Source organism: Vidua macroura, chromosome 26 (assembly GCF_024509145.1).
Source record: "Vidua macroura isolate BioBank_ID:100142 chromosome 26, ASM2450914v1, whole genome shotgun sequence".
NCBI lineage: Eukaryota > Metazoa > Chordata > Aves > Passeriformes > Viduidae > Vidua > Vidua macroura.
The window spans coordinates 778,697-806,297 of record NC_071596.1 but is presented as its reverse complement, the minus strand read 5'-3'; the positions used below and the strand labels follow the sequence as shown (position 1 = coordinate 806,297).

The 27,601-nt window shown below is 39.4% G+C and overlaps 1 protein-coding gene across 2 annotated transcripts in view; it reads left to right on the top strand.

Annotated features, from left to right (window-relative positions):
* The window catches only part of RANBP3 (RAN binding protein 3), a 71,257-nt gene that overhangs the window by 32,609 nt on the left and 11,047 nt on the right, over positions 1 to 27,601 (top strand). The window contains exons 7-18 of one of the 2 annotated variants that reach the window (XM_053999261.1): positions 993 to 1,058; positions 2,544 to 2,636; positions 3,746 to 3,849; positions 11,000 to 11,119; positions 11,650 to 11,753; positions 14,039 to 14,117; positions 15,030 to 15,132; positions 15,967 to 16,091; positions 18,418 to 18,538; positions 20,133 to 20,275; positions 21,946 to 22,129; positions 22,978 to 26,883. In XM_053999261.1, the coding sequence (XP_053855236.1) occupies positions 993 to 1,058; positions 2,544 to 2,636; positions 3,746 to 3,849; positions 11,000 to 11,119; positions 11,650 to 11,753; positions 14,039 to 14,117; positions 15,030 to 15,132; positions 15,967 to 16,091; positions 18,418 to 18,538; positions 20,133 to 20,275; positions 21,946 to 22,129; positions 22,978 to 23,021 (1,286 nt within the window). In that variant the 3' untranslated portion in view covers positions 23,022 to 26,883. Of the gene's footprint in view, positions 1 to 992; positions 1,059 to 2,543; positions 2,637 to 3,745; positions 3,850 to 10,999; positions 11,120 to 11,649; positions 11,754 to 14,038; positions 14,118 to 15,029; positions 15,133 to 15,966; positions 16,092 to 18,417; positions 18,539 to 20,132; positions 20,276 to 21,945; positions 22,130 to 22,977; positions 26,884 to 27,601 lie in introns of those variants that run through there. The other variant, XM_053999262.1, reaches the window with a different exon arrangement.

Sequence of the window (27,601 nt, the reverse complement as noted above, 5' to 3'; positions counted from 1 at the left end):
ACCATTGATGGAGGTAATTAAAATAATATCAAATTTGTTAAATGCTTTGGGAGTGATGGTAGAATACCAGAGTATGACCCTTTCCTGCTAGCCTCACAATAAAACCTTTGGGAAAGTTTCACACGTATACTTTGGAAAAATGTTCTTTTATATTGGAAAGCAAAACAACCATAAGGTATGGTCATGATTGTGTTCAGCTGTGACCTGTGAGCCCTGTGTTGACAGAACTGCTGATTTTGTTAGTCTCCATAGTTCTGGTTCGGTTGTCTTGGTATCACTGTAGTGCACATCAATATCATATGCTTATAACCAAGCACAGTGAGACTGTAAGATGCTGAGTTGTCTTATTCTGAGTACAGCTATTAAGCCCCTAAAAGGAAAGAAGTATAATTATTCTTTGTAAGTTCTAGGGAACTCAATTTTTAAGAGCTGCAGATTTATAATTTTTTTTTTTGAGATTTTGGTATTTAATTTTAAAACCATAACTGTAGTGAGTGTGAGCAAAGGAGTTTATCTTCATACTACAAAAGCATGAGTAAAAGCTTATTATTACAATAAACTAACATTAAGCAATTAAGTTTAACTTAGTTCATGATCATTAGCAGTTAGATAGTTGTTAGCAGCTGTCATGTTCAGTCATACCTTTGATTTTCTTTCTTTAGTTTGATTCTCACTTAAAACCTTTATTATCTATATTAAGTCCTTCACAGAAAGAGCCCCGTTTCTCTGGTGAAACATAGTATTTTTCCTGCTTCTTCTGAAAAAAAAATTTTGAACTTCTTACTTGTGATACCATGTCTGTGATGATTACTGGAAATTCAGGTTTCTTTCAGAAGAAGGGAATTTGTTCTTTGGAAAGCTCCTAATAACTTTGCATATTTATAGAACTTGTGGGTTGTTACAGTGGGGAAAACCTGAGAGATTTTTATGACTGAATGGATATTTCTAATATGTTACAGCTTTGTCCTTGTAATTTTGTATTTCACTTCCAGAGGAAAAGAGCAGTGGATTCCGGCTGAAGCCACCAATACTTATCCATGGTCAGGCACCTAGTGCAGGTGAGTTCACTGTTTACTGCAACAGTACAAAGAAACCAGCTCAAGCATTTTATTTAGTTAGTAGTTTCATCAGTGTAAATAGAAGGTGGCTATACCTATGTGTCTGCAGAAAAATGTCTTGTCTTCTCTGGGGTGGTTGTGCCTATGTCTGCTGTGTAATGCGTATGGACGCATCCATGTTTTGCATTGGATCAGCTGTGAATGTCTGAAGTGGATCTCCCAGCTGTTGCTGCTTAGCAAGCTTCTGTTTGTGCTTGGAGTTACCCTACAGACAGTGAATTTGATTCCTTTGGTAGCAAACCATAAGAAAAAGGGTGTTCAGTGAGTGCCTTGAGCAAGTTCTGGCCATTACTGAGTATTTAGTCTGCGACCAGGCCAGGGCAGTTGGAAGTGGCAGGAGAGTGCCCACTTCTGCTCTCCCTGGCTTTTGGTGGCAGCATAAGTGGCAGGTCCTTGATCTTGCCTGTTCTACACTACAGGTTGGCTACGACTGAGTTTCCTATTTACTGATGTAGACCCAGCCACTATCAGAAAGATATTAGTATTACAGCTCCTCGGGAATTTGAGGGGGAAAAAAACAAACCCAAAACTACATAGGTAATGAAAGCTATTATTGCATAACTATATGGAAACTTCATTTCACTTGAAGGAAGAGTGGTAAATTTAAGAAAGGAACAAGCTGTTTTGAACTTATGAGTGTTTGAACTTTGGATAGCTTTATAATCTCATGTTATGCCCTTTTAATATGGGTGACCTGAAATGGAGCTAATTGCTATGAGTGAGTTCTGTTGCAGTATTTTATTGGATCAGGAGTTCATCTTGACCTTTTTTAGTGAAGAAAACTGAATTTTCTGGGCTTACCATAACCTTCTAGAGTTAATGTTACAATGTTTGCGGTTTTTTTAATTAGGTTGTTTAAGGTCAATTAGCTTTTTGAATCGTAGCAGAATTAGAGTTGTAGTGCCGTGCATCTTACTATAATAACCAAAGAGGCCAGGTTAATTCAAAAAGCCAAAAGGTTGTTAAATGACACAACATAATTATTACAGTACCAACATATTTGATTGCGTGGATAAAAAAATATTTTATTACTCTCTGGAAATTACTTTATTGGAAGGAGAAAAGAAGACTTGTAATGTGTAGTTGAATAAAATGTCAGTGCATAAATAGGATTACTGGTGTACTGTTCATTTCTCTTACATATTGGCTTTTATTTCTTTTATTTCTGGATCAATTTCTTTCTATGCTTTCCTGGATGAGGTAGACAGTATATTTTGAAGTATCTTTTTAGGCTAGGAAATAGTCTTCCCTATTTGGGACTAACTCTCTTTTGAGGCTGAGTAAGGAGGGATGGAAAAGAAGTGAATAGAAGCTTTTCTAGTGTCTGTTTTTTAATTGTGTCTTCTATTGGAAGCAGTTAGAGAAGATTAGATGAAGCTGAATTTTCCAGCTTTAAAACTTCTTGAAAAACCTTTGCACTTGCAGGTCTCCCTAGCCAGAAACCGAAGGAACAGCAGCGAAGTGTGCTCCGTCCAGCAGTACTACAGGCACCGCAGCCAAAAGCTTTCTCACAGATGGGTAAATAATGCTTTTGCATTCTAAATACAGTGGAGAGAGAACAAAAATATTGAATTTGTTTAGTGTGGTGGTTTGCTTTTACTCAACACTCACCTTGGTTTTTCTAGTTTTCTCCTTTCAGAAAAGAAACATCTTAAACAGTAAGTGTATCTGTATCACATGAAGGATAATATAGTTGAACCTTCAGATCTTGTGTAGGGTGACTGTCTGATGTTGCCAGGCCTCTAACTTTGGTGTAGTCCATACTTGAGTTTTGAAATAAAAAGACTTTTAAGAGTGTGGTTAAGCAATCAATCTCAAATGACAGCATTGACCATGGTGTAATAAGCTATTACTGGTAATTGATCAACAGTAAAGTACCTAAATCAGTGAGAGGTGCCTCTGGGCTTGGGGACCATGTTGCAGTTGGAGCTTTGAAGTACAGTTTTAATTCTGAACATAGAATTTTAATTTTTAAGTTTGTTCATTCATATAATGTTTATTGTATTATGGAGTTATGGAATTTGATGTAGCTGATGGCAATAGACATGATTAAAGTGTGGAAGTTAATGCAAAAAGCTGTTTAAAGTCCCTGTCTCCTAAACCCCATATTTCCTCAGCCCGATGCCATTTGTTATGTGGAAGTTTAGTTGAACACAAACAGGAGTAACTTTAGTTAATGCAGAATCTGGCATAGAACCAAACATTTCTAGTTTGATTTCTTGATGTGCTTCCTGACACTGATTGGACTCTACAGAGGACTTAGTATTGGGGTAAAATTTTCAATGAGAGTTCAGTATGTGAACAGGTAGATCAGTCTGAAGACAAGCCCTGCTGGGTGTGAACAGTATTAGATTGGAGAAGGATGGTTGCTTGAAGTCCCTACAACATTTGTATAGATTAATTTGCTGACTTGGTTTTCTGCATTTGGAATTTTGATTGTGCTAAGAATTGCTGAATTGTGGTCCTCATGTCTCTTGCAAAATACTATGGGAAATTTTTAGCTTACATTGCGATGTTTAATGGACTTAAACAAGAAAACTGCATGCAATTTACATAAGAAAACTTTTAGGACAGTCTAAATATCTAGAGAGTTCATGTAATTTTTTTTTTTTGTTTCTGTGTTGCAGTTCTCAGCAGTGGCACCAATGGTGTAAATATCCCTCCAGATTCTGCAGCCACATCACAATCACCAAGTGATGCAACATTGAAAAGTTCAGACTCTGAAGACAAGGTGAGTTGGAGGAGACTCAAGGTAACAGATATAAATATTTTAGGAAATAAGGCTGGAAAGACAGACAGGGATGGCTTCTGCTATGCTAAAAGAAGCTGTTTGAATGCAGAGGCTTTGTTTTGGGAAGGCACTGAATTGGTCAAGGCTTTATAGATTAGGATCAGAGGGGAAGCCAACAAGAGGGAGATCAAAATGAACCTTCACCAGACTTGGACTGATAAAGTAGAGAAAGTAACTAATGCCCTTGAAGAACTAAAAGCTTCACAATTACAGGCCTTGGTTCTAAAGGAGAACTTTAGTACTTGGACACCTGATAAAATGGCAACATGTCCTGGTAGAAATCCTTCAGAGTACTCCTGGAGATTTTAGAAATAAGTTGCTGAGCGTATTTGCATTTGCTGGCTAAGTTGACATGGAAGGTATTTAGCTCTACCTGGTATTCACACCAAAGAATTGGCTAGAAATGCAAAGTTTGAGAGTGGCTGTCATTGCAACATCAGTGAGATTGAGTTTGAGATCCTGAGGGAGCTAATAAATAGCAGAATAAAGATCCAGACTTCAGGAGAGAAGACTTCAGGTTGTTCATTGAGCTGGTTGGTAGGATTCTGAAGGACAGCAGAGCTCATGGGAGCTCATTACCTTCATGGACAACCACCTCAGAGATTGAATAATTTATCCCAAAGTGCATGAAGCTGCGCAAGTTTGGCAGAAGGCCAATGCGTATGGACTTGGGAGCTCCTTAAATCCAGAAAGAGACTGTGCATATATCTCATGAAAGGAGCCAAGACACCTGAGAAGTATACAGAAGGATTGCCTGGATGTGTGGGAGAAATGGGAAAGCCAAAATTTGGCTGGAGTTGGAAATTATAGGGAATGAAAAGCTGCAAGCAAAGCTTCCTCTAGTATTGGCAGCAAAGGTAAAATATGGAAAATTGCAGACCTTCTGCAAAATGTTGAAGGGAACCTAGTGGTGAAAAAAATCAAAAAATCTGAGGTACTCAATGCCTTTGTGTCGTTTTCTATTGAAGAGGTCTGCTGTCAGATCTACCAAGTCCTTTATTTAGGGGAAGTTTGAGAGAGTGAATTATTACAATAAATTTGCATAAGGACTGTTTCAGACAGTTTGACGTACACAGGTCCATAGGACCAGACAGGATGTATCCATGGGTGTGGAGGGAGAGTCATGGTTTAACCCCAGCTGGCAGCTAAGTACCATGGAGCCACTTGTTCACTCCCTCCACTCAGCTAGGATGGGGAGAAGAATCAGGAAAAAAGTAAAGCTAGTGAATTGAGATAAGAACAGTTATTTAAGTGTTGAAACAGAGTAAAGTATAATAATAATAATTGTAGTGAAAAGGGGAGAGAGACAGATAAAACACAAAAAAAAGAAGTGGTGCCCAGTATAGTGCTCAGCACCCACTGATCTGTGCCCAGCCTGTCTCCCAGCAGCCATCAGCCAGCTGGAAAACCAGCAGTTCCCCCAGTTTACACACTGGGCAGGATGTTTTATGGTGTGGAATATTCCCCTGGTCAGTTCGGGTCAGCTGTCCTGGCTGTGTTTCCCCCCCCACCCCAGCCCCCCCTAGTTTCTTGTGCAACTCCCTGCTGGCAGAGCATGAGACACTGAAAAGTCCTTGACTTGGGGTGAGCGCAACTGAGCCACAACCAAAATATCAGTGCATGATCAAGATTATTCTCATCCTGGATTCAAAATACAGTGTTGTGCCAGTGTTGTACTGGGAAGAAAATGAACTCAGGGCAGGGAGCTGGGGGGTGCTTGTGTGAGACCACTACCTGTCCTCAGAGAGTTGTGGTACTGTAGTGGGTCCCAGTTACTGGGGAAGAAGAAAGCATGGCACACGTTTCCATGAATGGCAGGAAAGAGGTTCCAGGAAAGTAGAAATGGCTCAGCTCCTTCCTCTCCCTTTGTGGTGAAGGAGTCCTAGGATACGTGGCACCTTAAAGGGATTGAGAACAGTCAGCATAGATAAAACAGAGACCGACCCGAGGGTTTTTTTATCCTCTGAGATTATTTGCTTTGCAGAGAGCCCTACTTGTTGATTTTGACTTTAGGCAAGATCTTTGTATGGTCTGAAGTATCATTGTCATAGCCAAAATGGAGAGAGGTGTACTGGTTGGGTGGAATTTAAAGTAGGTGATAAATTGGCTGAAGCAGTGAGCTTTGTGGGTAGCAGCCAGTGATTGGAAGTCTGACAAGTGTCAGTCACTAGAGGCATTCCTTAGGACTGTTCAACATATACACAAAGGAAATACTTGATCTGGTATTTTCCTGTGAATGTCATCTTCACTTTCAACTTTAGCCTCATTGGCTATTAACATGAGGCTTAATGATTCCACATATTGTTGGTCCCTAACCTCCAAAGTAATCTCTCCATTTTTGAATATTATTTTTGCTTCTAATTGTTCCAATAAATCGCTACCCAAAAGTCCTGATGGAGCATTGGGCATATATAAAAACTTGTGAATTCCCCATTATTTCCCAAGTTTATATTTCAATGGCCTACAAAAATAAGCTCTTTCAGGTTGGCCAGTTGCCCCTTCTACCATGACATAATCATCTGTTATTGGTATTAAAGCTTTATTTAATACCAAATATGTTGCCCTTGTGTCTATCAGAAATTCCATTTCCTTTTCCTAGTTCCCTAGTTTCATTATAACCAGAGGGTCTCCTAGGGTGAGATCCTCCGGTCCACATCAGTCTCCCTTAACATGGGCAACCACTGCCCTCCCTTTTTGATCTCCTCTTCTTTGTTCATTGCCGTTTCTTCGTTCTGGGCACTGGTTCTTCCAGTGTCCAGCTCTCTTGCAGAATGCACATTGATTTCTCCCTAGCTGAGGTGGTCCCTGCCTTAGTGGCCCTTGTCCACATTTCCCTTTTTCTTCTTCCCTTACTACTGCTTTTTTCATCCTACTTTGCACTTTTCTTCCTGGTTACTAAATACTCTCCATGCCTCTTCTGGCAAAGTCTCTAAATCCCGTGCTGTCGGACCTGTATCTTCTGAAATTTGTGTCTAATGTCCCCTGTAGGTTGTCCTAAGAATAAACCCACTAGATGTTGTATCCCTTCCTCAGACTCAGGATCTAAGGTTGTATAACGACGCATTGCATCCCTTGAATGTTCTAGAAATTCAGAATGTGTTTTGGAGGGACTTTGCTTAATTGTATATAGGGCTGACCAGCTTATTGTTTTAGGAATTGCCCTTTCTAACCCCCTTACTATGAAGTCTTGACAATCCTCTAGTCTTTCCATATCACTAACATCATTAGCATTCCAATGTGGATCCTGAAGAGGAAAGACATCTCTCATATCACTCTGTGTTATTCTACAAACATCTTCTGCTAAACCCCCAGCTGCCTTTAAAACCAGTTGTTTTTCTGTTTCCATTAGGGCATCCAACAACAGCTGGAGATCTGACTAATCAGGTTGATGCTGTTTAATCATAAACTTCATTTCTTTGCAACACCTATTGGTTCACTCCGATAACGTTTAGCAATCTTTTCCCAAACCTCTAAATCCGCTGTAGAAAAAGGGATTTTAACTAACATTGTCTTCCTTCAGGACTTACTGCCTCCCTCGAAGGTGCTTGTCTAATTTTCTTAGTTTGTTTCCAAGTCTGGGATGCTATAGGACCCTCTAGAGGTGCTCCTCTTGTTCACTGTTGCTGCTGGGTAGTTGGAAAGATTTAGGAGTAGTTGAGGTGGGGGATAGAATAAAAGCTGGAGTTGAACTTGAGATAGAAGCCAGAGTTGATTCAGCTGAGCTTAAAACCGGAGCTGGAGTTGAAATGGAAATAGCTTTGTTTAAAGCTGGAGCTGGGGTTGAAATAGTGGGTTTAATTGGAGTAGGGGATGGAATATGAGCTGGAGTTTGGACAGAGATGTTAGAGGGTGGAGCAAGAGCTGGAGTTAGAATTGAGGGTGAAGTCTTAGGGGGTGGAACAAAAGCTGAAGTCTTGACAGGGATGTCAGGAGGTGGAACAAAAGCTGGAGTTGGAGTTGAGGGTGAAGTCTTGGGAGGTGGAATAAGAGCTGGAGCTGGAGTTGAGGTTGTTCCCAAATTTGCTGCCCCTCTCTGCTTCCCTTGCCTTCTAGGGGGTAGTTTAAACAGATCCCCCAACTCTTGCTCCAGTGAGTCAGCTGGGTATACCTTGTCTGGGTGTGTGCAGCATTGGTTCATGGAGCATGCACTACAGCACCATTTCAGCCTCCCTCTGCTAGCGTCATTATCTTTTTCAAGGGCCAATACAAAGGGGTCAGATAGAGCCCTGAGTCCACAATCCCTCTGCCGCTCAGAGTGATTCTGGCTGGAGAAAAACAGGTCAGCATACATCACCTCTTCCCATTTCTGTTCCTGTCTCAAAAATAACATAAGCTGTAACAAAGTCTCATAATGTAGAGTTCCAGTTGGAGGCCACCTGACCCCCTCTTCCAGCCTATAAAGTGGCCACCACTGTGTGGAAAGTTTCACGAGGGTCCTTTTATTTTCTATCCACCCATACCCTACTAGTTCCTTCCAGTGTGCCAAAATACACCCGAAAGGACTACTTTTGGGGATCTCTACTCTGTTTGCTTCCCATTGCTCCCCTTCTCCTTAACAAAACCAGCACTCTACTCCAATCCTTATTACCTCCTCCTTTGCTTCTTGTCTTGCTTCCATCCAAACCTGGCTTCACAGATTTGTACAGTCCTTTCCCAGTCTTCTTCTCGCACAGCCCACTGCTCAGGTACTAAATGTGACTTTCCGCACACCAGCTTTAAAATCCTTGATTCTAGATCAGCTTGATCAGGGAGCTGTTGACACTGGGCACACTCTCTGTGCCAGTTAGCAGAAGAACAGTAATAATGTCCTGCACAAATCTTACACTGCAGAAACACCCATGCACAATGCCAACCTTGAGATGTACCAAAAGCTGCAGGAAAATTCCCACAAATGCAAGCTATTCCATTCGCCCCTTCTTGACTTTCTAAATTCTCTGCAGCTGGTTGCTCCCAATCCAAAGCCACTAGTCCCCCAGCAGACATCTGATATAAACCTTCTAAATATACTCTCTCATTTCCCCTGTCTATCCACCAGTTTACTGAATTCACAAACTCCCACGAGTCGAGCCCAAACCACTGAAGCAAAGGACTTCCTCCTATCTATCTGGCCAGATTGGATTCTCAGACCAAAACTACCGCTAGTATAATTACAAACACAATCCCCATACCTAAAACCACAAATAAACTCTTACCAAAGGTTTCAAACAAACCAGTTTTACTACTTCACACTCAATGTGCCACAAAAATACACCACAACTCCAAACATGATTACAACATCACAATCTTATTATTTCCGTGGGAAACACTTTGTGCAGTCTAACAATATACAAACACACTACACTAAAGCACTCAAGTTCTATGTTTTAAATTCCACAAACATAAACACCTGAACAGCAAAGTGCTGCCCCTATAATTTCTCTGAGTCCTTTTAAAGTGAACACTGGGTGTTACTGTAAATTCCGTCCCCCATAACGAAAACACATGCACAGACACACACACAGTCACAACGGGGAGGGGATTTATTAAGGATCATGCACCCCACTCACTTTGTTTTTCCCTGGCTGTTTCAGTCGCCCAAAAACGGAACCAGAGGTCCAAACTCTCACTTGCGTTGTGCTAACAGCATGTCTCAACAAACACTCCCACAATCATTCTGATAGTCAGGACACATTCACAGTAGCATAACAACTTGAGACCAGGATTTGCCCTTGTGACTGCTAGCCCCACTTGCTACCAGACTGAGCCCTCTATGGCGAAAGAAATGTCTAACTCGCCTTCTGTCAGCAACAAAAGCCCAAGCTCTGTATTGCAGTTCAACAACCCTTTCTGCTCATGACAACCAGATTTCAACTGCAACTTCAGATTGCAAGCACACTACAGAGACACAAGTGGCACATGGGATGTCTCCCATGACTTAGCAACGGCCTTTCTTGACCACACGTACACCTTACAATGGCCTTTCTTGACCATGCGTACACCTCACTACTTAAAACGGTTTCAATTTATAAACATACCGTTTTGTCTGGAATTTTAGTAGTCAGGGGTCCTTGTCTGCTGCTGGATGAACAGTCCAGGCAGTGGACCCCAGTCTTCCAGGAATATCCTAGGGATGCCCCAAGGGGGTCCATGACCCAGGCTGGTCTCACATCCAAGCAGAGTCTCCTCCTGTCTGGCTCGCCAATTGAATTGTTAAAACCAAAGATCACGGACAAAGACTCTAACTAAAGTTAGAAAGTAGTACATTTATTACGCCATCGGCGGGGGGGGGGGGGGGGGGGGGGTGTCCCTGACATGCATGACCATACCACACATGCCTTCTGTTTATTTCCCAAAATGAGACATATGCATAACCCCAGCACCTCCCATCTCTGCTCTGTATTAAAATGAGGTTATTAGTCCTTCACACGTGTGCAATTCTTCTCTTGAATTGGGTTGGTGGTCTCTAATTGGGTCAGTGGTCCCGGGATGAAGTCAGGAAGGTCTTCGTCAGGTCTCTGTAACCCTCTGGCACCATTCTAGGCCCCCTGTTCTGTGATGGATTGCCATGGAGTCCAGGTGCTGGGCATTGTTCTACTGGTTTCAGTATGTTCCTATAATGGTTCACTTGCTCCATGTCCTTCTACAAATGAGCTCATCATATAACAATTAGCTTTAACTTAAGCATCTAATAATCATTAACCTATCGTTGATGTATCTAACTTCAATATCAATTGGTTCCAACCCTCAGCTAAAATCTTAACCCTTTAAAATCATGATTGAGAACCAGACTACAAAATGTAAAGCTGCCACATGGATTTTTTGAAACTTGATAGGAGATCTTGGGCAGCCTAATATAAGTTGGAAGTTGGTGCTGCTTTGAACACAGTTTGGAGCAAGTGATTGTTAGAAATTCCTTCGAACCTTTACTAGTCTGTGATTTGCTAAGAAAAACGCTTAACAACAGAGATATTATTTAAATGCAAAACATGCCTTGTAGATCTGAAAGTGTTATTGGCTTGTCATTATAAATGAATGTGTGACTCACCTTGTCATAAGGTGTTTTTATTTAAAGAAACTCAATGTCTTTGGCTACATTTTTCCATTTCTTTAGGCAGCAGAATGTCAGAAAAAGGAAACCAACAATACTTCAGATGATGACAGCTCTGAGAAGGCTGAACTAAATGCACAGCAAGCATTTGTTTTTGGGCAAAATTTACGAGATAGAGTTAAGGTAAACACATTTGTTCTCTTGACTAAGAGTTTATGAATATATGTAAAATTAAAAGCTGGGAACACAGCAGAGTTGTCTGCTTAATAAAACTAGTCTTCTGGACATTTAATAAATGAATTCTGTTAAGTAACATAAGAAGCTTTTTTTTTAAAAAAATGCATCTACTGCAATAATGAGTAATGGCTAAAGCTCAGTAGAATGTAGTGTCTTCTCTTACTTTCTGAGTTAGAATGAAGTTGAAATGTGGTCCTAAGCTGCTCCCATGCAACCAAGACTTCACAGAAAAGATGGAAAAATAGGCTGAGCCTGGGCTTAAACTTGTGCATAGAATAACTGAGTTGGATTGTTAGTAGTAGCTCCTGTTGAACACAGGTTTGCTCAGGTTTCCTAGCATGATAAAAGAAGGTGTAATATTGGGATATATCTTGTTTTATTGTAGAAAGCATTTGTGGATGAAACTTTGTCTTTAGGAAGAATGAGTTGAAAATTTTGTAATTAAAATTATTGATATATACTTGTTCTTTTTCTAGCTAGGAGATGAAAGCAATGAAACTGCTGATGTGCCGAATGCTGGCTTTCTGACATCAGATATACCCCCTGCAACTAACTATTTTCTGCAGTACATCAGTTCCAGGTGAGACTACAGGGAAACCAATAGAACAGTTCTCCTTGCTCTTTATTTTCTTTATTGAATATTCTTTATGATTCAGCTCTTTATGCAGGATCTGGATTCAGCTCTGGATGCAGGGCTTACACTGGGTCAGTGGGGACCCAGACTTCTGAAGAATGAGGTGGCAGTCTTCAGATCTGGGGGAATCCTCAATCATCTCATCAAGGGAGATGCGTTTGATACTATCTATTTGACCACATCCTCACCAAAGCCTCTTCAGAAAACCAAAAAGCATGACATGAGAAGTCTTCTCATGAATGATCAGAAACAGTGATAAATTAAATTTGAGCTGCCAGTAGAATCTTGAGGAGATCTGCACTGTATTTGTGTTGTTCAGTAGGTTTCATATATGATATGGGTAAAAGGAAGAATAGTTAAATTTTTTTTTCATGATAATAAGCTTTTCAGAGTGGCCTGTATGAATAAGTAGGAGCCTAACTGTGGGAGGTTACTTCTGATGAATAACAATAACATCGATAACATCAGAAGAAATGTGATGTATAGGTAGAGGTAGCCAGGAGAAAACTGCTAATCCTGTCTTATGTAGTGATGAGCTCTGAGGCTAAAGTAGTGATAACATGAAATCTATATCTCTTTGAAGATGCTACCTTAGTAGTGGTCAAAAAAATGAAGTAGTGCAAAGAATAAGAAAACAGAAGATACAGCTGTGAATTCATGGAAAATGTGAGGGGTAATCCCACCAAGAGTGATGAAGCAGAGCAACATTTCTGCTCCTGGCATAAGCTGAAATTCAGATTGAGGCAATGAAATAATTGTAGGAAAAGCACCAATACATGCTTTCTTTGTCCTTATATTCAGCATTTTTAAGATACTGTTGTTCACCATAGAGGCAGTAGGCAGTTTTGCAGTCAATGAACTTTTCAGATGTTGCGCTGGATAGGTAGAAAACACCTTTGCCCTCTTGATGCCAGATCAGTGTGTTTCCAATAGACACAGTCAGACTTGTTCAATCAGATTTGGCAGACAATAACTGCTAGTATGTGACCTTAAAATACTGGAATATTTTTTCATATTTTTCAACTCATATCACATCTACTGTCATTTCATTTGAGTCTTTACTTCAGGAAGATTTATTCATGGTGAGTCAGTTGCAAGAAACCTAGATTTCTACTTGTCCTAAAAACAATAGTGTCTCTAAGGGGAGTTGGCTCTGGTTTTCAGCTGAGATGGCAAAGCATTATGGTAATCAACTTGTAAAAGGAAACTCCTCCCTTTGTGTAACACTGTCAGTTCTTTAAAAACTGTAAATGTGCTAGGTGGCATGGCAGATATTGGTAGGCCACACTGAGTTCCTTGTCAACATTTGGAGCTCAGAACTGTGGTATTTAATTCCCTTAGGAGGTAAAGCTATCTTCCACTGAGGATCTCCTTTGTTCTAGGAATCTCCTTAATCAGAAGTAGCAACTCTACATGTACAATTTAAAGGTTTGTTTGGTTTCACTTGAATCATGTAGATGTGAATCCCCGTTTTCCAAACTTGGTGAAATGCACGTAGGCTTGATTCAGAATGGTCTGCTTTTGTATGTTCACTTTGTGAGCAAGCTGGTGTCTTAGAAAGGTATGCCTGATGGGAAGGGACAGGAACAATGACAGGAACAATAAGTCTTTTGAGTCTGTAAAAGAATAAAACTCTTGTCCTTCCTAAATAGGATTAAAAATTTGTTAATAAAAATACTAATGGGAGGGAGATGTTTATTCTATAAGGAAGAAATAAAGGCTGAGATTTGATTGTGAAACTTCTTGGAGAGTCTGTATTGCAGCTAGACTGATAAAAGGCATTACTTATCCCTGCTACCTTTGCTTCAGTTATGATCTTGCAAGTGCTTTTGTTTCTGTTTTTTCTGTTTCTGAGAGAATTGGCCTAAGATGTGTAGTAGTTCAAGTTTGTGCATGTAGACTACTGTTTAAAAAAAAGTATGTTATATGATTAGACAATAAGCCCTCACTTAGCGTTCAGCATTGTTTTGTATGTTAATAGTTATCTGACGGGGAAGATTTTTACAGAGACAAAATCATTTGTTGTCATTCTGAGAGAATTCTTGTTCTGTAAAACTAGAATATGCTTTCGTGTTAAGTTGGATTAATTTTTACCTAGGTTTGTGTCAACCAATGCTTTCTTAAAGCCAGTGACAATCACTCACTTTCTGAGAAATTTTATTAGTAGAAAATAAAAGAGGTATTATTTTCAGCCTTGTAAAACCTGGCTTATTTATTGGTTTTTTTTTCAGTGTAGAGAACTCTACCAATAGTGCAGATGCGTCTAGCAACAAGTTTGTTTTTGGACAGAACATGAGTGAACGGGTCCTAGTGAGTATCCACTATGTATATGTTGTAATTTTGCCAGCAGTTTGTTAGAGATTCTCACTCAGGAATTTTGAGAGCCTTTAATTATACTTCTCACTTGAGTATGGGTTTTTTTCAGTGGTTTCCTTTGAAGGTAACTTACTTTGAATGCAGCACAGGAAGTTCATTATGAGCTGTTGTCTGCCCAGCAATACTTTCCAGGATTTCCCTTTCAAGCTCTCAGTGTAAGGAGATTCAGTGCCCTCTCCATAGTACATGTGGTTCTTGTACCCAAGCATTTTATGGCACAGCTTGTTGCTTTAAATGGCTATTGGAGTATAAGTATTAGACAGTATTTTATGTTTTTTGTCCTCAAAATTGAGAGCAGTTCAGTAATGTGACTCCCCCCAGGATTGAATTTCAAGCCCAGCAGTAAAGGAACTGCCTCAGGACTGAGGTATGATTCTGGAAATGCTGTTTATGATGTACCAACCTGAGGAATAACTTCTAGTACCTCACTGTTTCCTGCTGTTGTTTTTATTCCTGTGCTGGAACAAAATGGAAATGTTTAATACTGAATGTTCAGACCTGTCTAACTACCGAGCAGGAGTTCAGTCAATTATGCCATGAGTAGCTGTAGCTGAAATTGACTTGCTGTGTTGAACAAAGCAAGTCAAAAAGCTTCAAAATAAGGATTGAAATTTGGTATCAGTTCAAGGGAAAATAATTTGAACTGTTTTTTAGGTCACACTCCATTCAGTTCCTTGGCTGACAGTAAGATAGTTTTGACTGTGAAAGCATGTTGTCTAAGATTCTTTTTTTGCCATATGGTTTATAAATACTAAAGCTGCCCTCAGTACTTGGTCACTAGTCTTGTTTAGCGGAATTAGTGTATGCTTTCTCTCTTCTTTTTACCTCCTCTTATTTCTGTGATAGAGTCCACCAAAATCAAATGAAGGTAGTACAGAGAGTAATAAGGAGAATGCTGCTACAGAGTCTGGGTCTGAATCGTCTTCTCAGGAGGCCACGCCAGAAAAAGGTGAAAAACAAAATATTATATATAATGGTAGTTAATTCCTTTTTAAATTACTGTATTTTTCAATATCCTGTTACTTTTCAAAAACATAAGATTTTTATGTTGCCTTTACTGTCTCCTGTAACCAAGAGTTACAAGACTGAGTGTGGAAGTTGCTGGATATAAACATGTGCAGGCTGCACTTTCTTTTTCATTGTCAGTCTGTGGTTGTGGGAGTATCTTCAATGGAATAAAATTAGAGGGAATTAACAGAACTGGTAATAGGACTTGGTAAAGAACGTAGGAGAAATGTGGCAAAGTTTTTTTTAACAATTCTGTTTTATTTCAAGTGACTGAATTTCTGGCTCAAATGTGTACTGCATTGTGTGGGTGCCCCACATGTTGCTTGAAGTCAGAACTGTTTGCTGGATTCTGTGACTTCAAATTGTCAAGATATTATGGAAATTCTGGGAACCGTGGGGTTTTTTTCAATAAACTGCTTGCAAGCCCAAATGGAAGTGAAAAATTAAGTGCACTGTCCATGTGTAGGCACAGCTGGCAAGAGTATCAGTATTGCTGGAGCATCTACAGATAAGCAGGTGTCCATGCAAAGGTTTTGAACTATTGCATGTAGGGACAAAACTTCTTGAGAATTTATCTATTTCGTTCCTTATGCTTGTAAAACAAGTATTAAAAGACAAGCTTTAACTTCTGCTTTAAATTTCAATCCTTTTTTACGTGTTCTATTGAAGTCTGTTTTCTATTCATTTCAAAAGGTCTCAAAATTCTGTGTGAGACTTTTGTATATTTTACAAAATTTTATGCTAATCATTCTCAGACTCTCAAAATGTTGTTCAGCTAATAATATTTCAGAATCACTGGCAGAGTCTGCAGCAGCCTATACTAAAGCAACAGCAAGGAAGTGTTTATTAGCGAAGGTAGAAGTGATTACTGGGGAGGAAGCTGAAAGTAACGTGTTACAGGTAAGAAACGGATAGAGGAGCTTTGAGTTTGTGGGGATTCATATGGATGTCTGTCACAGTAACAAGTCCACAGATAGGCTGGATTTAAATCTATACAGGGGACCCTCAGCAAACCCTGTTCCAGCTTAGATGCAAGCACACCACTGGCCAGAGGTCTGGGCAGAGAGAGATCCCAACCAATCAGCTGTCTAAACCAGGAAGTTTCAAACCCACTATATAAGCAGGCCTCCATAATAAACAATTGCTGTTATCGCCTGGATCTCTGAGAGTTTGTATTGTCCCTGTCTCTGACCAACGGCCCCATGTAACAGATGTCCAGTGAATGCATACCATCTGATTCCCTACAATTCAGCCTTCCTCTATATCTCTAATGTATTTTCTTGTGTTAAAATGCAAACTTTAGCTATTTATATCAGATCCTTATTTATTAACTTGTTATCCATTGTTTTTTAATTTCCTCTTTCTGAATAAATTTTAGTGTATAAGCCATCCAGGTGTATCTTAAGCATACTTTCCTGAATCCATCACATAGAAGCTTCTATTTTCTGTGAGACAGTTATTTGAAAAAAAATTTAAATTAATTAAATATTTTAAAGTTCTTTAATTGTTGTACTACTGAAGATTTTCTAAAACTAGGAATGGATTATTTATGCCAGTAGTCTAGTTTCTTGCAAAACAGAAACTATATCACAAACACTCAGGAATTTGGTTTGAGATACTTAATTGAATTAGTGATGGTGTAGAAGGATAGTTGGTCATGACTTGGACTGCTGATTTTAATCGTGATATATTTAACATTGTAGTTATTAATTAACTTAAATATACTTGCTAACTCCAGTATATCCTTAAGAAAAACATGCAGGGTTTTCATATAAAATGAAGTGGTATATGTATTTTTTCCCATCTCTCTTTATCCTCCAATTATAGTTTGATTTTTTCCTTGAGATATTTTATTTCTCAGCATTTGAACTGTGTTATTTTCAAGGATAACTTTTTTATTCTTACAGACATGATGCTCTATTCTTTTGACACCAAACAGTTGCACTATCAGTATCTAATGCCTATCAGTTACACTTGCATTACCTTACGAAGTGATACTCTATAATGTTTATCTTCTTGGACTTCTTTTTACCACACATAAATTGGTCTTTAAGTAGTTCTTCTGGTGCATCTCTGTTTCTATGTAATTCAGAAATGTCTGGATGCTTCACATAATTGAACAAGAAACTGAAGAGATAAGAATCCTGTTTCACTTAGGAAAACCACAACTTTTGGCGGTTGTGTTTTTAAATTACAACATATTCATGCAAGTCAAGTCCTCTATTAAGTATACAGCTTGTGTTGTTAAATTACAACATATTCATGCTAGTCAAGACCTCTATTAAATGTACAACTAATATGTTGTAATTTAACAGACATCTTGCCTAACTTTAATTCTTTTTTTTTTCTTGTGAAATGTAATGCATTAAAATTCCAAGTGGGACTTGTAAAAACAGAACTATGTTAATGTTGCAGAAACATACAGAGCTAGATGTTTTGGCGTGAAGAAGATGAGAAATGGAGGGAATGAAAATGGAAGTATCATTTGCACTTAGTGCATGCTCATCTGTGGGGAACTTGAGGGGTGATGGTTTGAGGTATAAAGCCTCAGCAGTAACAGTAAAGTTGGATTAGAGAGGGCGATACAGAGTAAAGATGTTTGGCATGGAAGAAAAAGGGAGCTTGTAGGTCAAGCTCCTTCAGTATTCCTACTGTTGGAATAAATACATAGACACCTTTTGAATTTTATAACCTCTGAACCCTCAGTTAATAAAGTCAGTTACTGATGACTCTGTATGGTTCAGGCTTTGATAATGAATTGATAATGAGCTAGCATGTTTGTTCATCCTTTGCTTCCTTAAAGGAAGAATTTTGCTTTGCTTTCATTATATTTGCTGGGTCTTCCCAGAAACAAATAACATATTCAGTGGTGCAGTGTGTACCTAAGGCTTTTTAAAGAATTGACTGATATAAGGCAGTCTCTTATGACATTAGGTTTCCTCTGTGAAAATTTATATCTTACCTGAAAATTACTTGTTGTTTTGATCTTGAACCCTCTTATTGTTTAAAAATATATAGCTTCTTTTAATAAAACTTGATTAAAACAGACAGAATATTTTGAGAAATTTATTGCAAAAGAGAGGATGATTGTTTTGGTTTCCACAGCTATAAACAATTAAAAATTCCAGTATGAAATCTTAATTTTTTTTTAATCAACTGTAGGTGACTAAGAAATATATGATTACTTCAATCAACCACTATGCCATAGAGATATTTTCTGTTACAGATTCAGTGCAAGCTGTTTGTATTTGATAAAAGCTCTCAGTCTTGGGTGGAAAGAGGTCGAGGGCTCCTGAGACTCAATGATATGGCTTCAACAGATGATGGAACATTACAGTCTCGACTGGGTAAGAGGAACCAGGGGAAGTGAGATACTGGGTTACAGTCATGCTATTTTCATAAGGTTCTTCCGTGACACACAGCAACATTCACTTCAGTTTGTATTAGCTCCAGCAACTCAGTAGCAGTTTGGACCTTTTCTTTTGCTTTGGTTAGTGCCTGCAAAGAGGGTATCTTCATACCCTTATATTGCAGCAGATGTTCCAGTTACTTTTTCCCCCAATAAAAGCAAGCCATGTTTAGTAACTAGAATATTTGCATAGAAATTTATGGTAACATCATTCAGATCTGGCTGTTTTGGATGGGTCGCTTGTGATGAGGGAAGTCTGAATAGTGCACGATTGTTCAGGCTGGCAGGAATGTGCATTAGCCTGAGATTAACTGCTCGGATACCACTGCTGAACTTTAATGTATATAAGGCTTCAGACTAAATAGCTTTAGATATGATTAATAGCCTTGTTGCAGTTTAAGCCCTGCCAGCAGCCAAGCCCCGCCAGCAGCCAAGCCCCTTGCAGCCGCTTGCTCACTCTCCCTCCAGCAGGATCAGGGAGAGAATTAGAAGTGTATAAAAGTTAGAAAACTCTCCGATTGAGATAAAGGCAATTCAATAAAGAAAGCAAAAGTGGTGCATGCAAATTGCAAACAAAGCAAAACAAACTAATTCAGTGCTTACTGTGGGCAAGCAGGTGTTCATCCATCTCCAGGACAGCAGGACCCCATCATGTGTAATGGTGACTTGTGAGGACAAATGCCATCACTCTAAATATCCTCCCTTTCTCCTCTTCCCCCTACTTTATATCCTGAGCATGGTGTTTTGTGGTCTGGAATATCCCTTTAGTCAGTTTGGGTCACCTGTCCCAGCTGTGTCTGCCTCTAACCTCCCACATACTTGTCACAGCACAGCTGGTATGTAGCTGGACAGATAAATATGGCCATAAACAGACATCCAATTCGGCTTGCCTAGTTTGTTGTAGAAAATAAGTAAAGTCCCTAGGTGAGCAATGATAGGATAGATTTGAACTCAAACAAAGAACCCCAGCCAATTCCATTCAATCCTGAATGCACACATACCATTGGTCAAGGAGCTAGGCAGTGCAGAGACCCTGACCAATCAGTTGTCCAAGCATGGGAACCCCCTATAAAAGGGGATGTCAAACAATAAACCGAGCTATTTGTCACATGATCATTGGTAATTTCTGTTGTACCTGTCCCCAACCTATGACCATAACGTACTACATACTCCCATTGTCCTCATCAGTGTAGTAGTATGAAAAGAAAAAAAGGCCTTGGCTCTGTGCAAGCACTGCTCAGCAGTAATAAAAAACATCTCTATATTATCAACTGTTTGTTCTCTCTATTATCAACTGTATGCTCAGCACAAACCCAAAATACAGCTCCATAGCATTGACTGGGAAGAAAGTTAACTCTACCCCAGCCAAAACCAGCACAAGCCTACATTCTTCTCATTTACAGTTGTGACAAAAGCCTAAGAGGGCTTATTTGTAAAAAGACTGAAACCTTTTAGAGTAGAAAGTGCCTTGACTGTTTTGAGCTTCCTGATGTGTCTTTTTCCACCTAACTGATCTTGTAACTTGGCTTTAGTGATGAGGACTCAGGGGAGTCTCAGGTTAATCTTAAATACCAAGCTCTGGGCTCAGATGCAGATCGATAAAGCCAGTGAGAAGAGTATCCGGATCACCGCCATGGATACAGAGGACCAAGGAGTTAAAGTTTTTCTTATATCAGTGAGTACTGTTTATGCTTAACCATCCTACTAAAGTTGATGCTTACTTAAACTGTAGCTGAGGTAGCATTCCATTTTTCTTTGCACCCTACAATGTCTTAACATCACCCTTGCCCCAAAGACAAGGCACTTGGCAGATTTCCTTGTCTAAAAATTCTCGCTAGTTGTGAACAAATGCCATATCAAAAGCTACCCTAGGAAGCCATGTTGTTCAAAGCATTGCCCATGGAGTCATGGGATCTGTTCCACACATACTGAAACTCTAACTATAGTGTTTCATGCTGATTTTCTGATTTAAAAAAAATCAGAATCTATTTATCTATTAATAAATCCTTTATTAATATATTTTATGCAGTAATTTAACCAAAATTGGATCTAGTGGAACTTTCAGCACAGGAAAACTGTCATTGTCTGCAGTGCGAGAGGATGAATAGTTACCCACTGAAAAGGAAACACTAAAACTGTCAAGAACATCATATTAGTACTTAAGGTTTACACATTGTAACTTCGATTTTCCTTTGATGCAGAGTATTAAAGCAGTAACAGGATAGCGAAAGTGATTTCTGTGCTTACTAAATGGGGAACGGCAATCACAATTAGAATTACTAAAACACTCGGGATCTGATCATACAGTCAGTAAGGGAGAAAGCTCATTCCCTAATGCCTGCTAAAGCACTAACAGATTTGGAGAGGTCTGAGAACATTCTTTTGATTTGCACTGATTTTACACAAGATGTGGCAGGGGACGTTCCTAGGGATCAGAAATTGAGAGCATCAGCAAATGGTCAGCTTTCCCTGTGACATTAAGTTTGTAGGGCTGGGATCTGGAATACCAAAATTGAACTTAATGATACCAAATATGCATTGATGAAGGAAAAAAAGTTAAGTTATTGGATAAGTTTTTCTCCTTAGTTTTCTATTTTTGAAAGTTTTGAGTTAATCTGTCATAAGGTTATTAACTCTTGATTTTAGTATTGATAAAAGGTATCTTGTTTGGAATTACTTTTTCATTTCAGCTTATTGAAGGAGAATTTTGCTGATACAGAGTTGACAGATTCAAGTGTCAGATGGGGGTGGATGTAAACTATTTTTTATGAAAGAATTTGGGGAAACTATTTTTTATGAAAGAATTTGACAGGTAGTCAAAAATGCTTCCCTCTGAAATAGAGACCGTTCAAAAAAAAATTTGAATAATTTCCTGTCTGTTCATTGAGTTTTGTCATTATATCTCATACTGAAATTTTATGCCAGTGCCTCATGAAACAGTTGGATTGATTATGATTATAATGTGTGAAGTTGAATTATTGACAGGCCAGCAAAAATCTGCAAGATTTTAATTGAAGGTCTTTTTTATATGAGCTTTTGGGAGGTGTCAGGAAGGCTATGTGATTTCTGTGTGAAGAAGGCTATATGAGATCAGCAAATACTGGGTATGTTAGCCAGAGAAAGTTGGAACTAAGCAGAGGAATATACTCTTACTACCAGAATTCTCTGTATCTAATGTCCTGTGTGTACCACAGCCCATTCTGACTGGTTTAAAAAACACTTCATGAGAAAACTAAAAAGTATATTGTGAGATTTGGCATGACTGGTGTGTATTATGTCATCTGTGTTTTATTGTGTTATAATTCCATGCACCTTTTTCTTATTTCTGAATATTAAAAAATGCAGGCAAGCTCTAAAGATACAGGGCAGTTGTATGCTGCATTGCACCATCGGATCTTGGCCTTGCGCAGTAGAGTGGAACAAGAGCAAGAAGTCAAGAATGTAGCACCTGAGCCAGAGGTAACGCAGTCAAATGAGGAAGACAGTGATGATGATGATGTCATTGCACCTTCAGGATCAGTTGGAAGTGGTAAGTAAGAAATGGTGTTTTCTGTTTTCCATGCATTTTTTCTGTGTCATTTCTTAAAGCAGTCTGTGCTCTTTGTGTATGTCTATGGAGTAGGACTATTGCATGGCTTTCCTTTTTGAATGCAACTACTCTTTGCTTCTTCTCCAGCCCCTGTGCTGCCTCTGAGATGCCACAGTTTAGCAGAGGTTTTCTGTGCTTTTTTTCATTTACAGGATTTCTAAGGGTGTTTCTGAGTTTCATTTTTGCCTTCATCATGGCCATGAGTTGCACATAAAATCTGAGATGACTCAGGATCAGTAGACAGCATCCAGACTGACTTTTCAGTAGAGAGCTGTTTGGAAAGCAGAAGGCTTACAAAGGGGCAGAGTGTAATGTTTTTTATTGTGCATGAGGAGACCATAATTTAAGAAAAATAGTAGTCTTCAATTTGAGGAAGGCTTCCTTTTGTAATCTCAACTTGGAAGTCATCTGTGCTTTGCTTTCTTGTGGCTGGGAACATCCAGCCTTTGATAGTCCTCCATCCTGATTTACAGAAGGGGAAAACAAAAGGAATTAATATGAACAAAAGCAGTGGGAAGATCGAAGAGCTTGGAAAGTGAGCTTTTAGGTTTTGGGATGCTGCTGGGATTCCTGAACTAGATTAATCAAGAACATAAAATTCTACAATAGACAAATCTTAGTCTGGAGAAGGCCATATGCAAGATGGGGGAGGAGGAATTCTACAGTTCTCATCTCTCATTGAAGACCTGAATCTGAGACTTATGTAGGCTACTTGGGATGGGTCTCTTACTGCAAGGCAAGAAATAAAAGATATTTCTTATGACCAAGAACTACTTTTATTGTTTCAGGTCCTAACGATGAAGGTGATGGGCAGAACGTTGGCAGCACATAGCAGATGTGAGCCAATCTGCTTGCAAGGCTGCTATGAACACCATCTTGCAGGCATCTCTGGATACCCCAGGCCAGCGATTATTTCAGGCAGTTTTGAAAGCTCCAGGACTTAAGAACTGTGCATCTCTTTTCTGTTTGTTTGGGTTTTTGGTCTGGATCAGTAGATTCCACAGAAAAAATAGCAGACTTGGAAACTACCTGAATGTGGTTTGGGACGTTGAAAGCTCATCATATTGATGAGCAAAAAAAAAAAAAAAATCCAACCCCAAAACAACAAAAACACAAAATGCAACCACCCCCAACCATTTCCCCTCTTCCTTGTAATTAAAATGGCACATTACAGCTTGTCACAGCTTTTCATTGGGAACTTTTGGCTGTTTCTTCAGTAGTTCATGTCTTGCACGTCTCCAAGATAGAACTTTTTGACACGGTTCCAAATTGAATTCTGCTTTTATAACCCCTACTCCCCTTTACGCAGAGAAACCCGGTCCTCACCAGCTCCTATGCTCACTGGCTGCCCCTTTGGGTTCCTTTATTTTGTTTTTTGGATTGTAGATGGGGCAGGTTATGTTTTTACCTTTTAATCCCAACATAGGTTGTGGATGTGGACACCATTGTTTGCTGTCTAGTGGGTTTGTAAACAGAAAGAAACAAAATGTTGTTGTTCACCAGAAAAGCTTTTTTAATGCGATAAGAGACTTTAAAGTCTGCAGGACGTTTTGCTAACTCCTTTTTTCTTCCCACTTCATTATTATTTTTTGGGGATTTATATTGTGGTGAGACTTTTTTATTTTAGTTTTTCAATAAGATGCTCTTGTGTGTTGAAAAAGTGAAACTATTGTTTTGTACTGTTCTTTTCTGTTACTATTTAAGGGAGAGCTAAGCCACTATATATAATAGATGTTGCATACAATTTTTCTTAGAAAATTTTGTTTCTGTGGCTACAGTAAAGTGCAGGAGGCATACAGGTTACACCTTCAGAAAAGTTAATGACAAAACAGCTGTTAGCCCTTGGAAGAATAAAATAGGCTCATGTAATGAGTGCTGCCACCCATTAAAATAAATCTGTATAATAAAGCAGCTCTCATTTAATGGCTTGATTCAACAAGCCATTTAAGCACTTGTGTGACTTAACTGTATGTGAATAATCTTACAATAATCTTACTGAAGTCAATGCAACTCTTCATGCTTAAAGTTGAAGACATTTTTTTAAATCTTGCTGAATTAATGGCCTTAAATAGAAAGTTTAACTTCTAGACCCTTCCTGTCCCTGTTCCATTTTCTGAAGTCTTGCAGCATGAAGAAAAAGGTAATACTCCAGCCTTGAGTAGTTTGGGCTGAAGGTTACTGTATTCTGTTCCACCACAAATAAAAGCAAAAATGTGGTTTTTTTGTGTGTAATTCTGAAGTACTCCTACTGTAACCATAACTCTTTTTTTTTTTTTCTCCTTTGGATGTTTTTTAATCATTTGAGCCTTTTGTGTGAAAGTTGAGTTTTATTTTCTTATTGAAACATATGGTATGTTCTTCTTGTCCAGCAAGGTTGGATTTTGGTAGTCACCAGGTCACTTTCACTTTAAATTCCCCAAATTGTTCTATTTCCTTTATAAATAGTTTGCTGATAGATAATTTCTGACTTGCATGCTTGCTCTTTTGTAGGTTAAGGATCTAAAACGCATCACCTAAAAGAAAATGAAAGGGGAAGAAGCATTTGACGTAGCATGAATTGAAAACAGAAACCCCGGTTATAGCACAAAGTCAACTTTGAAATTTAGCATTCAAATAGCAAAACAGTCCATATTGCCTCTATTTTAATGAAACACTTTTCACTGGCAGTCAAGAACAAGTCTTCCCCTATTTTCTGTTGTTAACCATCACTGAAGACTGATGCTGTTGGGGCAGAGGGTGCTTTCCCTTTTCCTGATAGCCAGTTGAAGGAACATCTGTGATTTCTTTTCTGGCAGTTGAAAAGGGCTGTGCCAGTGCATCTTGATCTCTTTGGATTGTCTGCTCATGCCTTCTTGCATTTGGTTTTCTTTTTTCCTCCTTAGGGTTATGGCGGTTCTTACCAATGAACAGACCAGTTGCTGAACCCCCTACTCTTGCCATGCTTCAACAGGAACATGGCAGATTCCTTAGTATCCACCACACAATTGTTTCTGCATCACAAGGCACTTTCAAGTAAGTGATCTGCATTTTGGATCTGGGACCTTTTTACATTGTTGAGATATTCAGATTTAAACTACTCTTTTCAAAAACCCTTGCACCGTAAAGCTGTTTCTTGTCAGCAGCTTGTTCATAAGGAAAATTAGTAAGGTGTCTTGGCCCGCACGGCCTACTTCTGCAAAAACAGGCATTATTTCCTGGTCCCAGGCTCTATGGTGTCCCTGCTGAGTCTCACTTTGAAGTGTTTTACCTAAAATGCAATTGATGGTGCATGAAGATTCAGAAATATTGAGTAAGCATGCTTGCTTTGGGGTTTGATGGTACACAATCACCTACAGCTTTCTAAAAATTTTGGCAACTATTTACTGATGCAGATTTTATTTTTAGCTAGAAGCTTTGCGTAAATGTTTATAGTGAAGGCAGAAATATTGCTGTGCATCCCGACAGAATTGTGTTGCTGTGCATCCCAACAGAATTGGCAATGGGTTGAGTTCAGGCTCTGCCCAGCAAGATACCAAAGGTAGCCAAAGCAAAACCCTGACTTAGCTCTCTGCTTTAAGCCTTAGTAAGCCAGTGACAGGCAAAACCAGATAATGCCCATGTGTCTCAAAAGATATATGTAAGACTGTCATATCAAAATGTACATGGGAATTACATTAAAACCTGTACATGGGAATTACATTAAAACCTGTGTCAGCAAGCAAGCAAACAAAACACCCTGAGCCCCGCGTTGTGTTTCCGTACCGAGCAGCAGCTGTTCAAGGGGAGGGTAATGGTGACCAGCTCTGCTGCCTTACAGCAGTCTTCCCCTTGATCATGCTTGTGCTCCATCTTTCCCCTTAGGCCTCCTGTTAACTTTTGTGTGGTGTTGACAATTCCTGTATAGTCTGTTGGCTGCTGACCCACACAGGCACAGCCTTTCAGGTTTCCAAGTGGAAAAAAAATATTGAAGAGTGTAGTAAAGTTGAACATGCTTGCTGATGACTCAACAGTGTACTCTGGCAACCAGGAGGGCCAGCCATATCCATGGGGGGCATCAGGCCAACTGGGTGAGGGAGGGGATTGTGTCTCTCTGCTCTGCACTGGGGCAGCCTCATCTTGAGTTTTAGGGGCAGTTTTGGTCACCACAGTATAAAAAAGACATTAAGCTAATAGAGAAGTGTCCAAAGAAGGGCCACAAGGATGGAGAAGGGTCTAGAGGGGAAGTTGTATGAGGAGCTGCTGAGGGCACACTTGGTTTCATCAGCCTGGAGAAGAGGAGACTAAGGGGAGATCTCAATGCAGTCTTCAACCTCCTCATGACGGGAGGTTAGGGACAGGTCTGTACACTCTCATTACCAGTGAGAGAGCTTGAGGAAACAGCATGGAGCAGAGTCAGGGGAGGTTTAGCTTGGATATTAGGAAGTTTTTCACTCAGAGGGTGATTTTAGAACTGGGATGGGTTCCTCAGGGCAGTGATCACAACACCAAGCCTGAATTCAAAAAGCATTTGGACAGTGCTCTCAGTCATAGGATGGGGTTCCCTGTGCAGGACCAGGAGCTGGATTTGATGATCCTGATGGGTCCCTTCCAACTCATCGTGCTCTATGATTCCATGAAAATGTTATTAGAATGGTGATGTCACTGAAACCAGAACTAAGCCTCGTATCCATAAAATGAAAAAAAATATGACACCCACAGGAAGCACAAACATTAAGGTAAGAGAATGTTGTCATTACAACATCTTTCTGTAGTCCAGTTCCCAGTGCGTTGCTTTAGAGAAGACAGGGCAGGAAATGATCTAATGAATAAATGAGTCCTCAGCCATCCTGCACTAGAACTAGGATGGGAGGTGACCAGATTGTTAGAAGCCTGCAGGAATAAAAACCCTCCACCTTTGTAATGGCTCCTCTCTGTTCTCTGAAGTATCAATTGATGCCATTGCTTGGGTATTACTGCCATTAAATGACTGCTCCTAACACATCCCATTCTGCGGTTCAGCTGGTCTCTTGCTCTCCCAGTGAGTGTAGAAAATGGTTTGTTTACTTTCTAGAACCATGTTACATATTTCAAAATTTACCATGTTTCCCATAATCTTCTCTAGTTTTAGGAATTCCAGTTATGATAATTGCTATAATTTGTCATACAAGATTTTATTAAACTGACTTTTCACTGTGTGCTTTTTCTCCCAGTGTTACTTGGTCTTTCTGTGCACTGACTGGCTTAAATTGAACCCTAGTCCATTCTGTGGGTAGCAGATTTTCAGACAGGATGTTACAAAGATGGTTTAATTTTTTTTAAAGGGTTTCTTTTTTTCCCTCCTGTGAAATCATCACAGAACAACACAGGTGCAAGAGAGAATTGCTAAATCAGACAGTCAGCCTTGATTCTTTTCTGCTAGGTGGAAGTACAGGTATCTCATTAAGAAATGCTTAC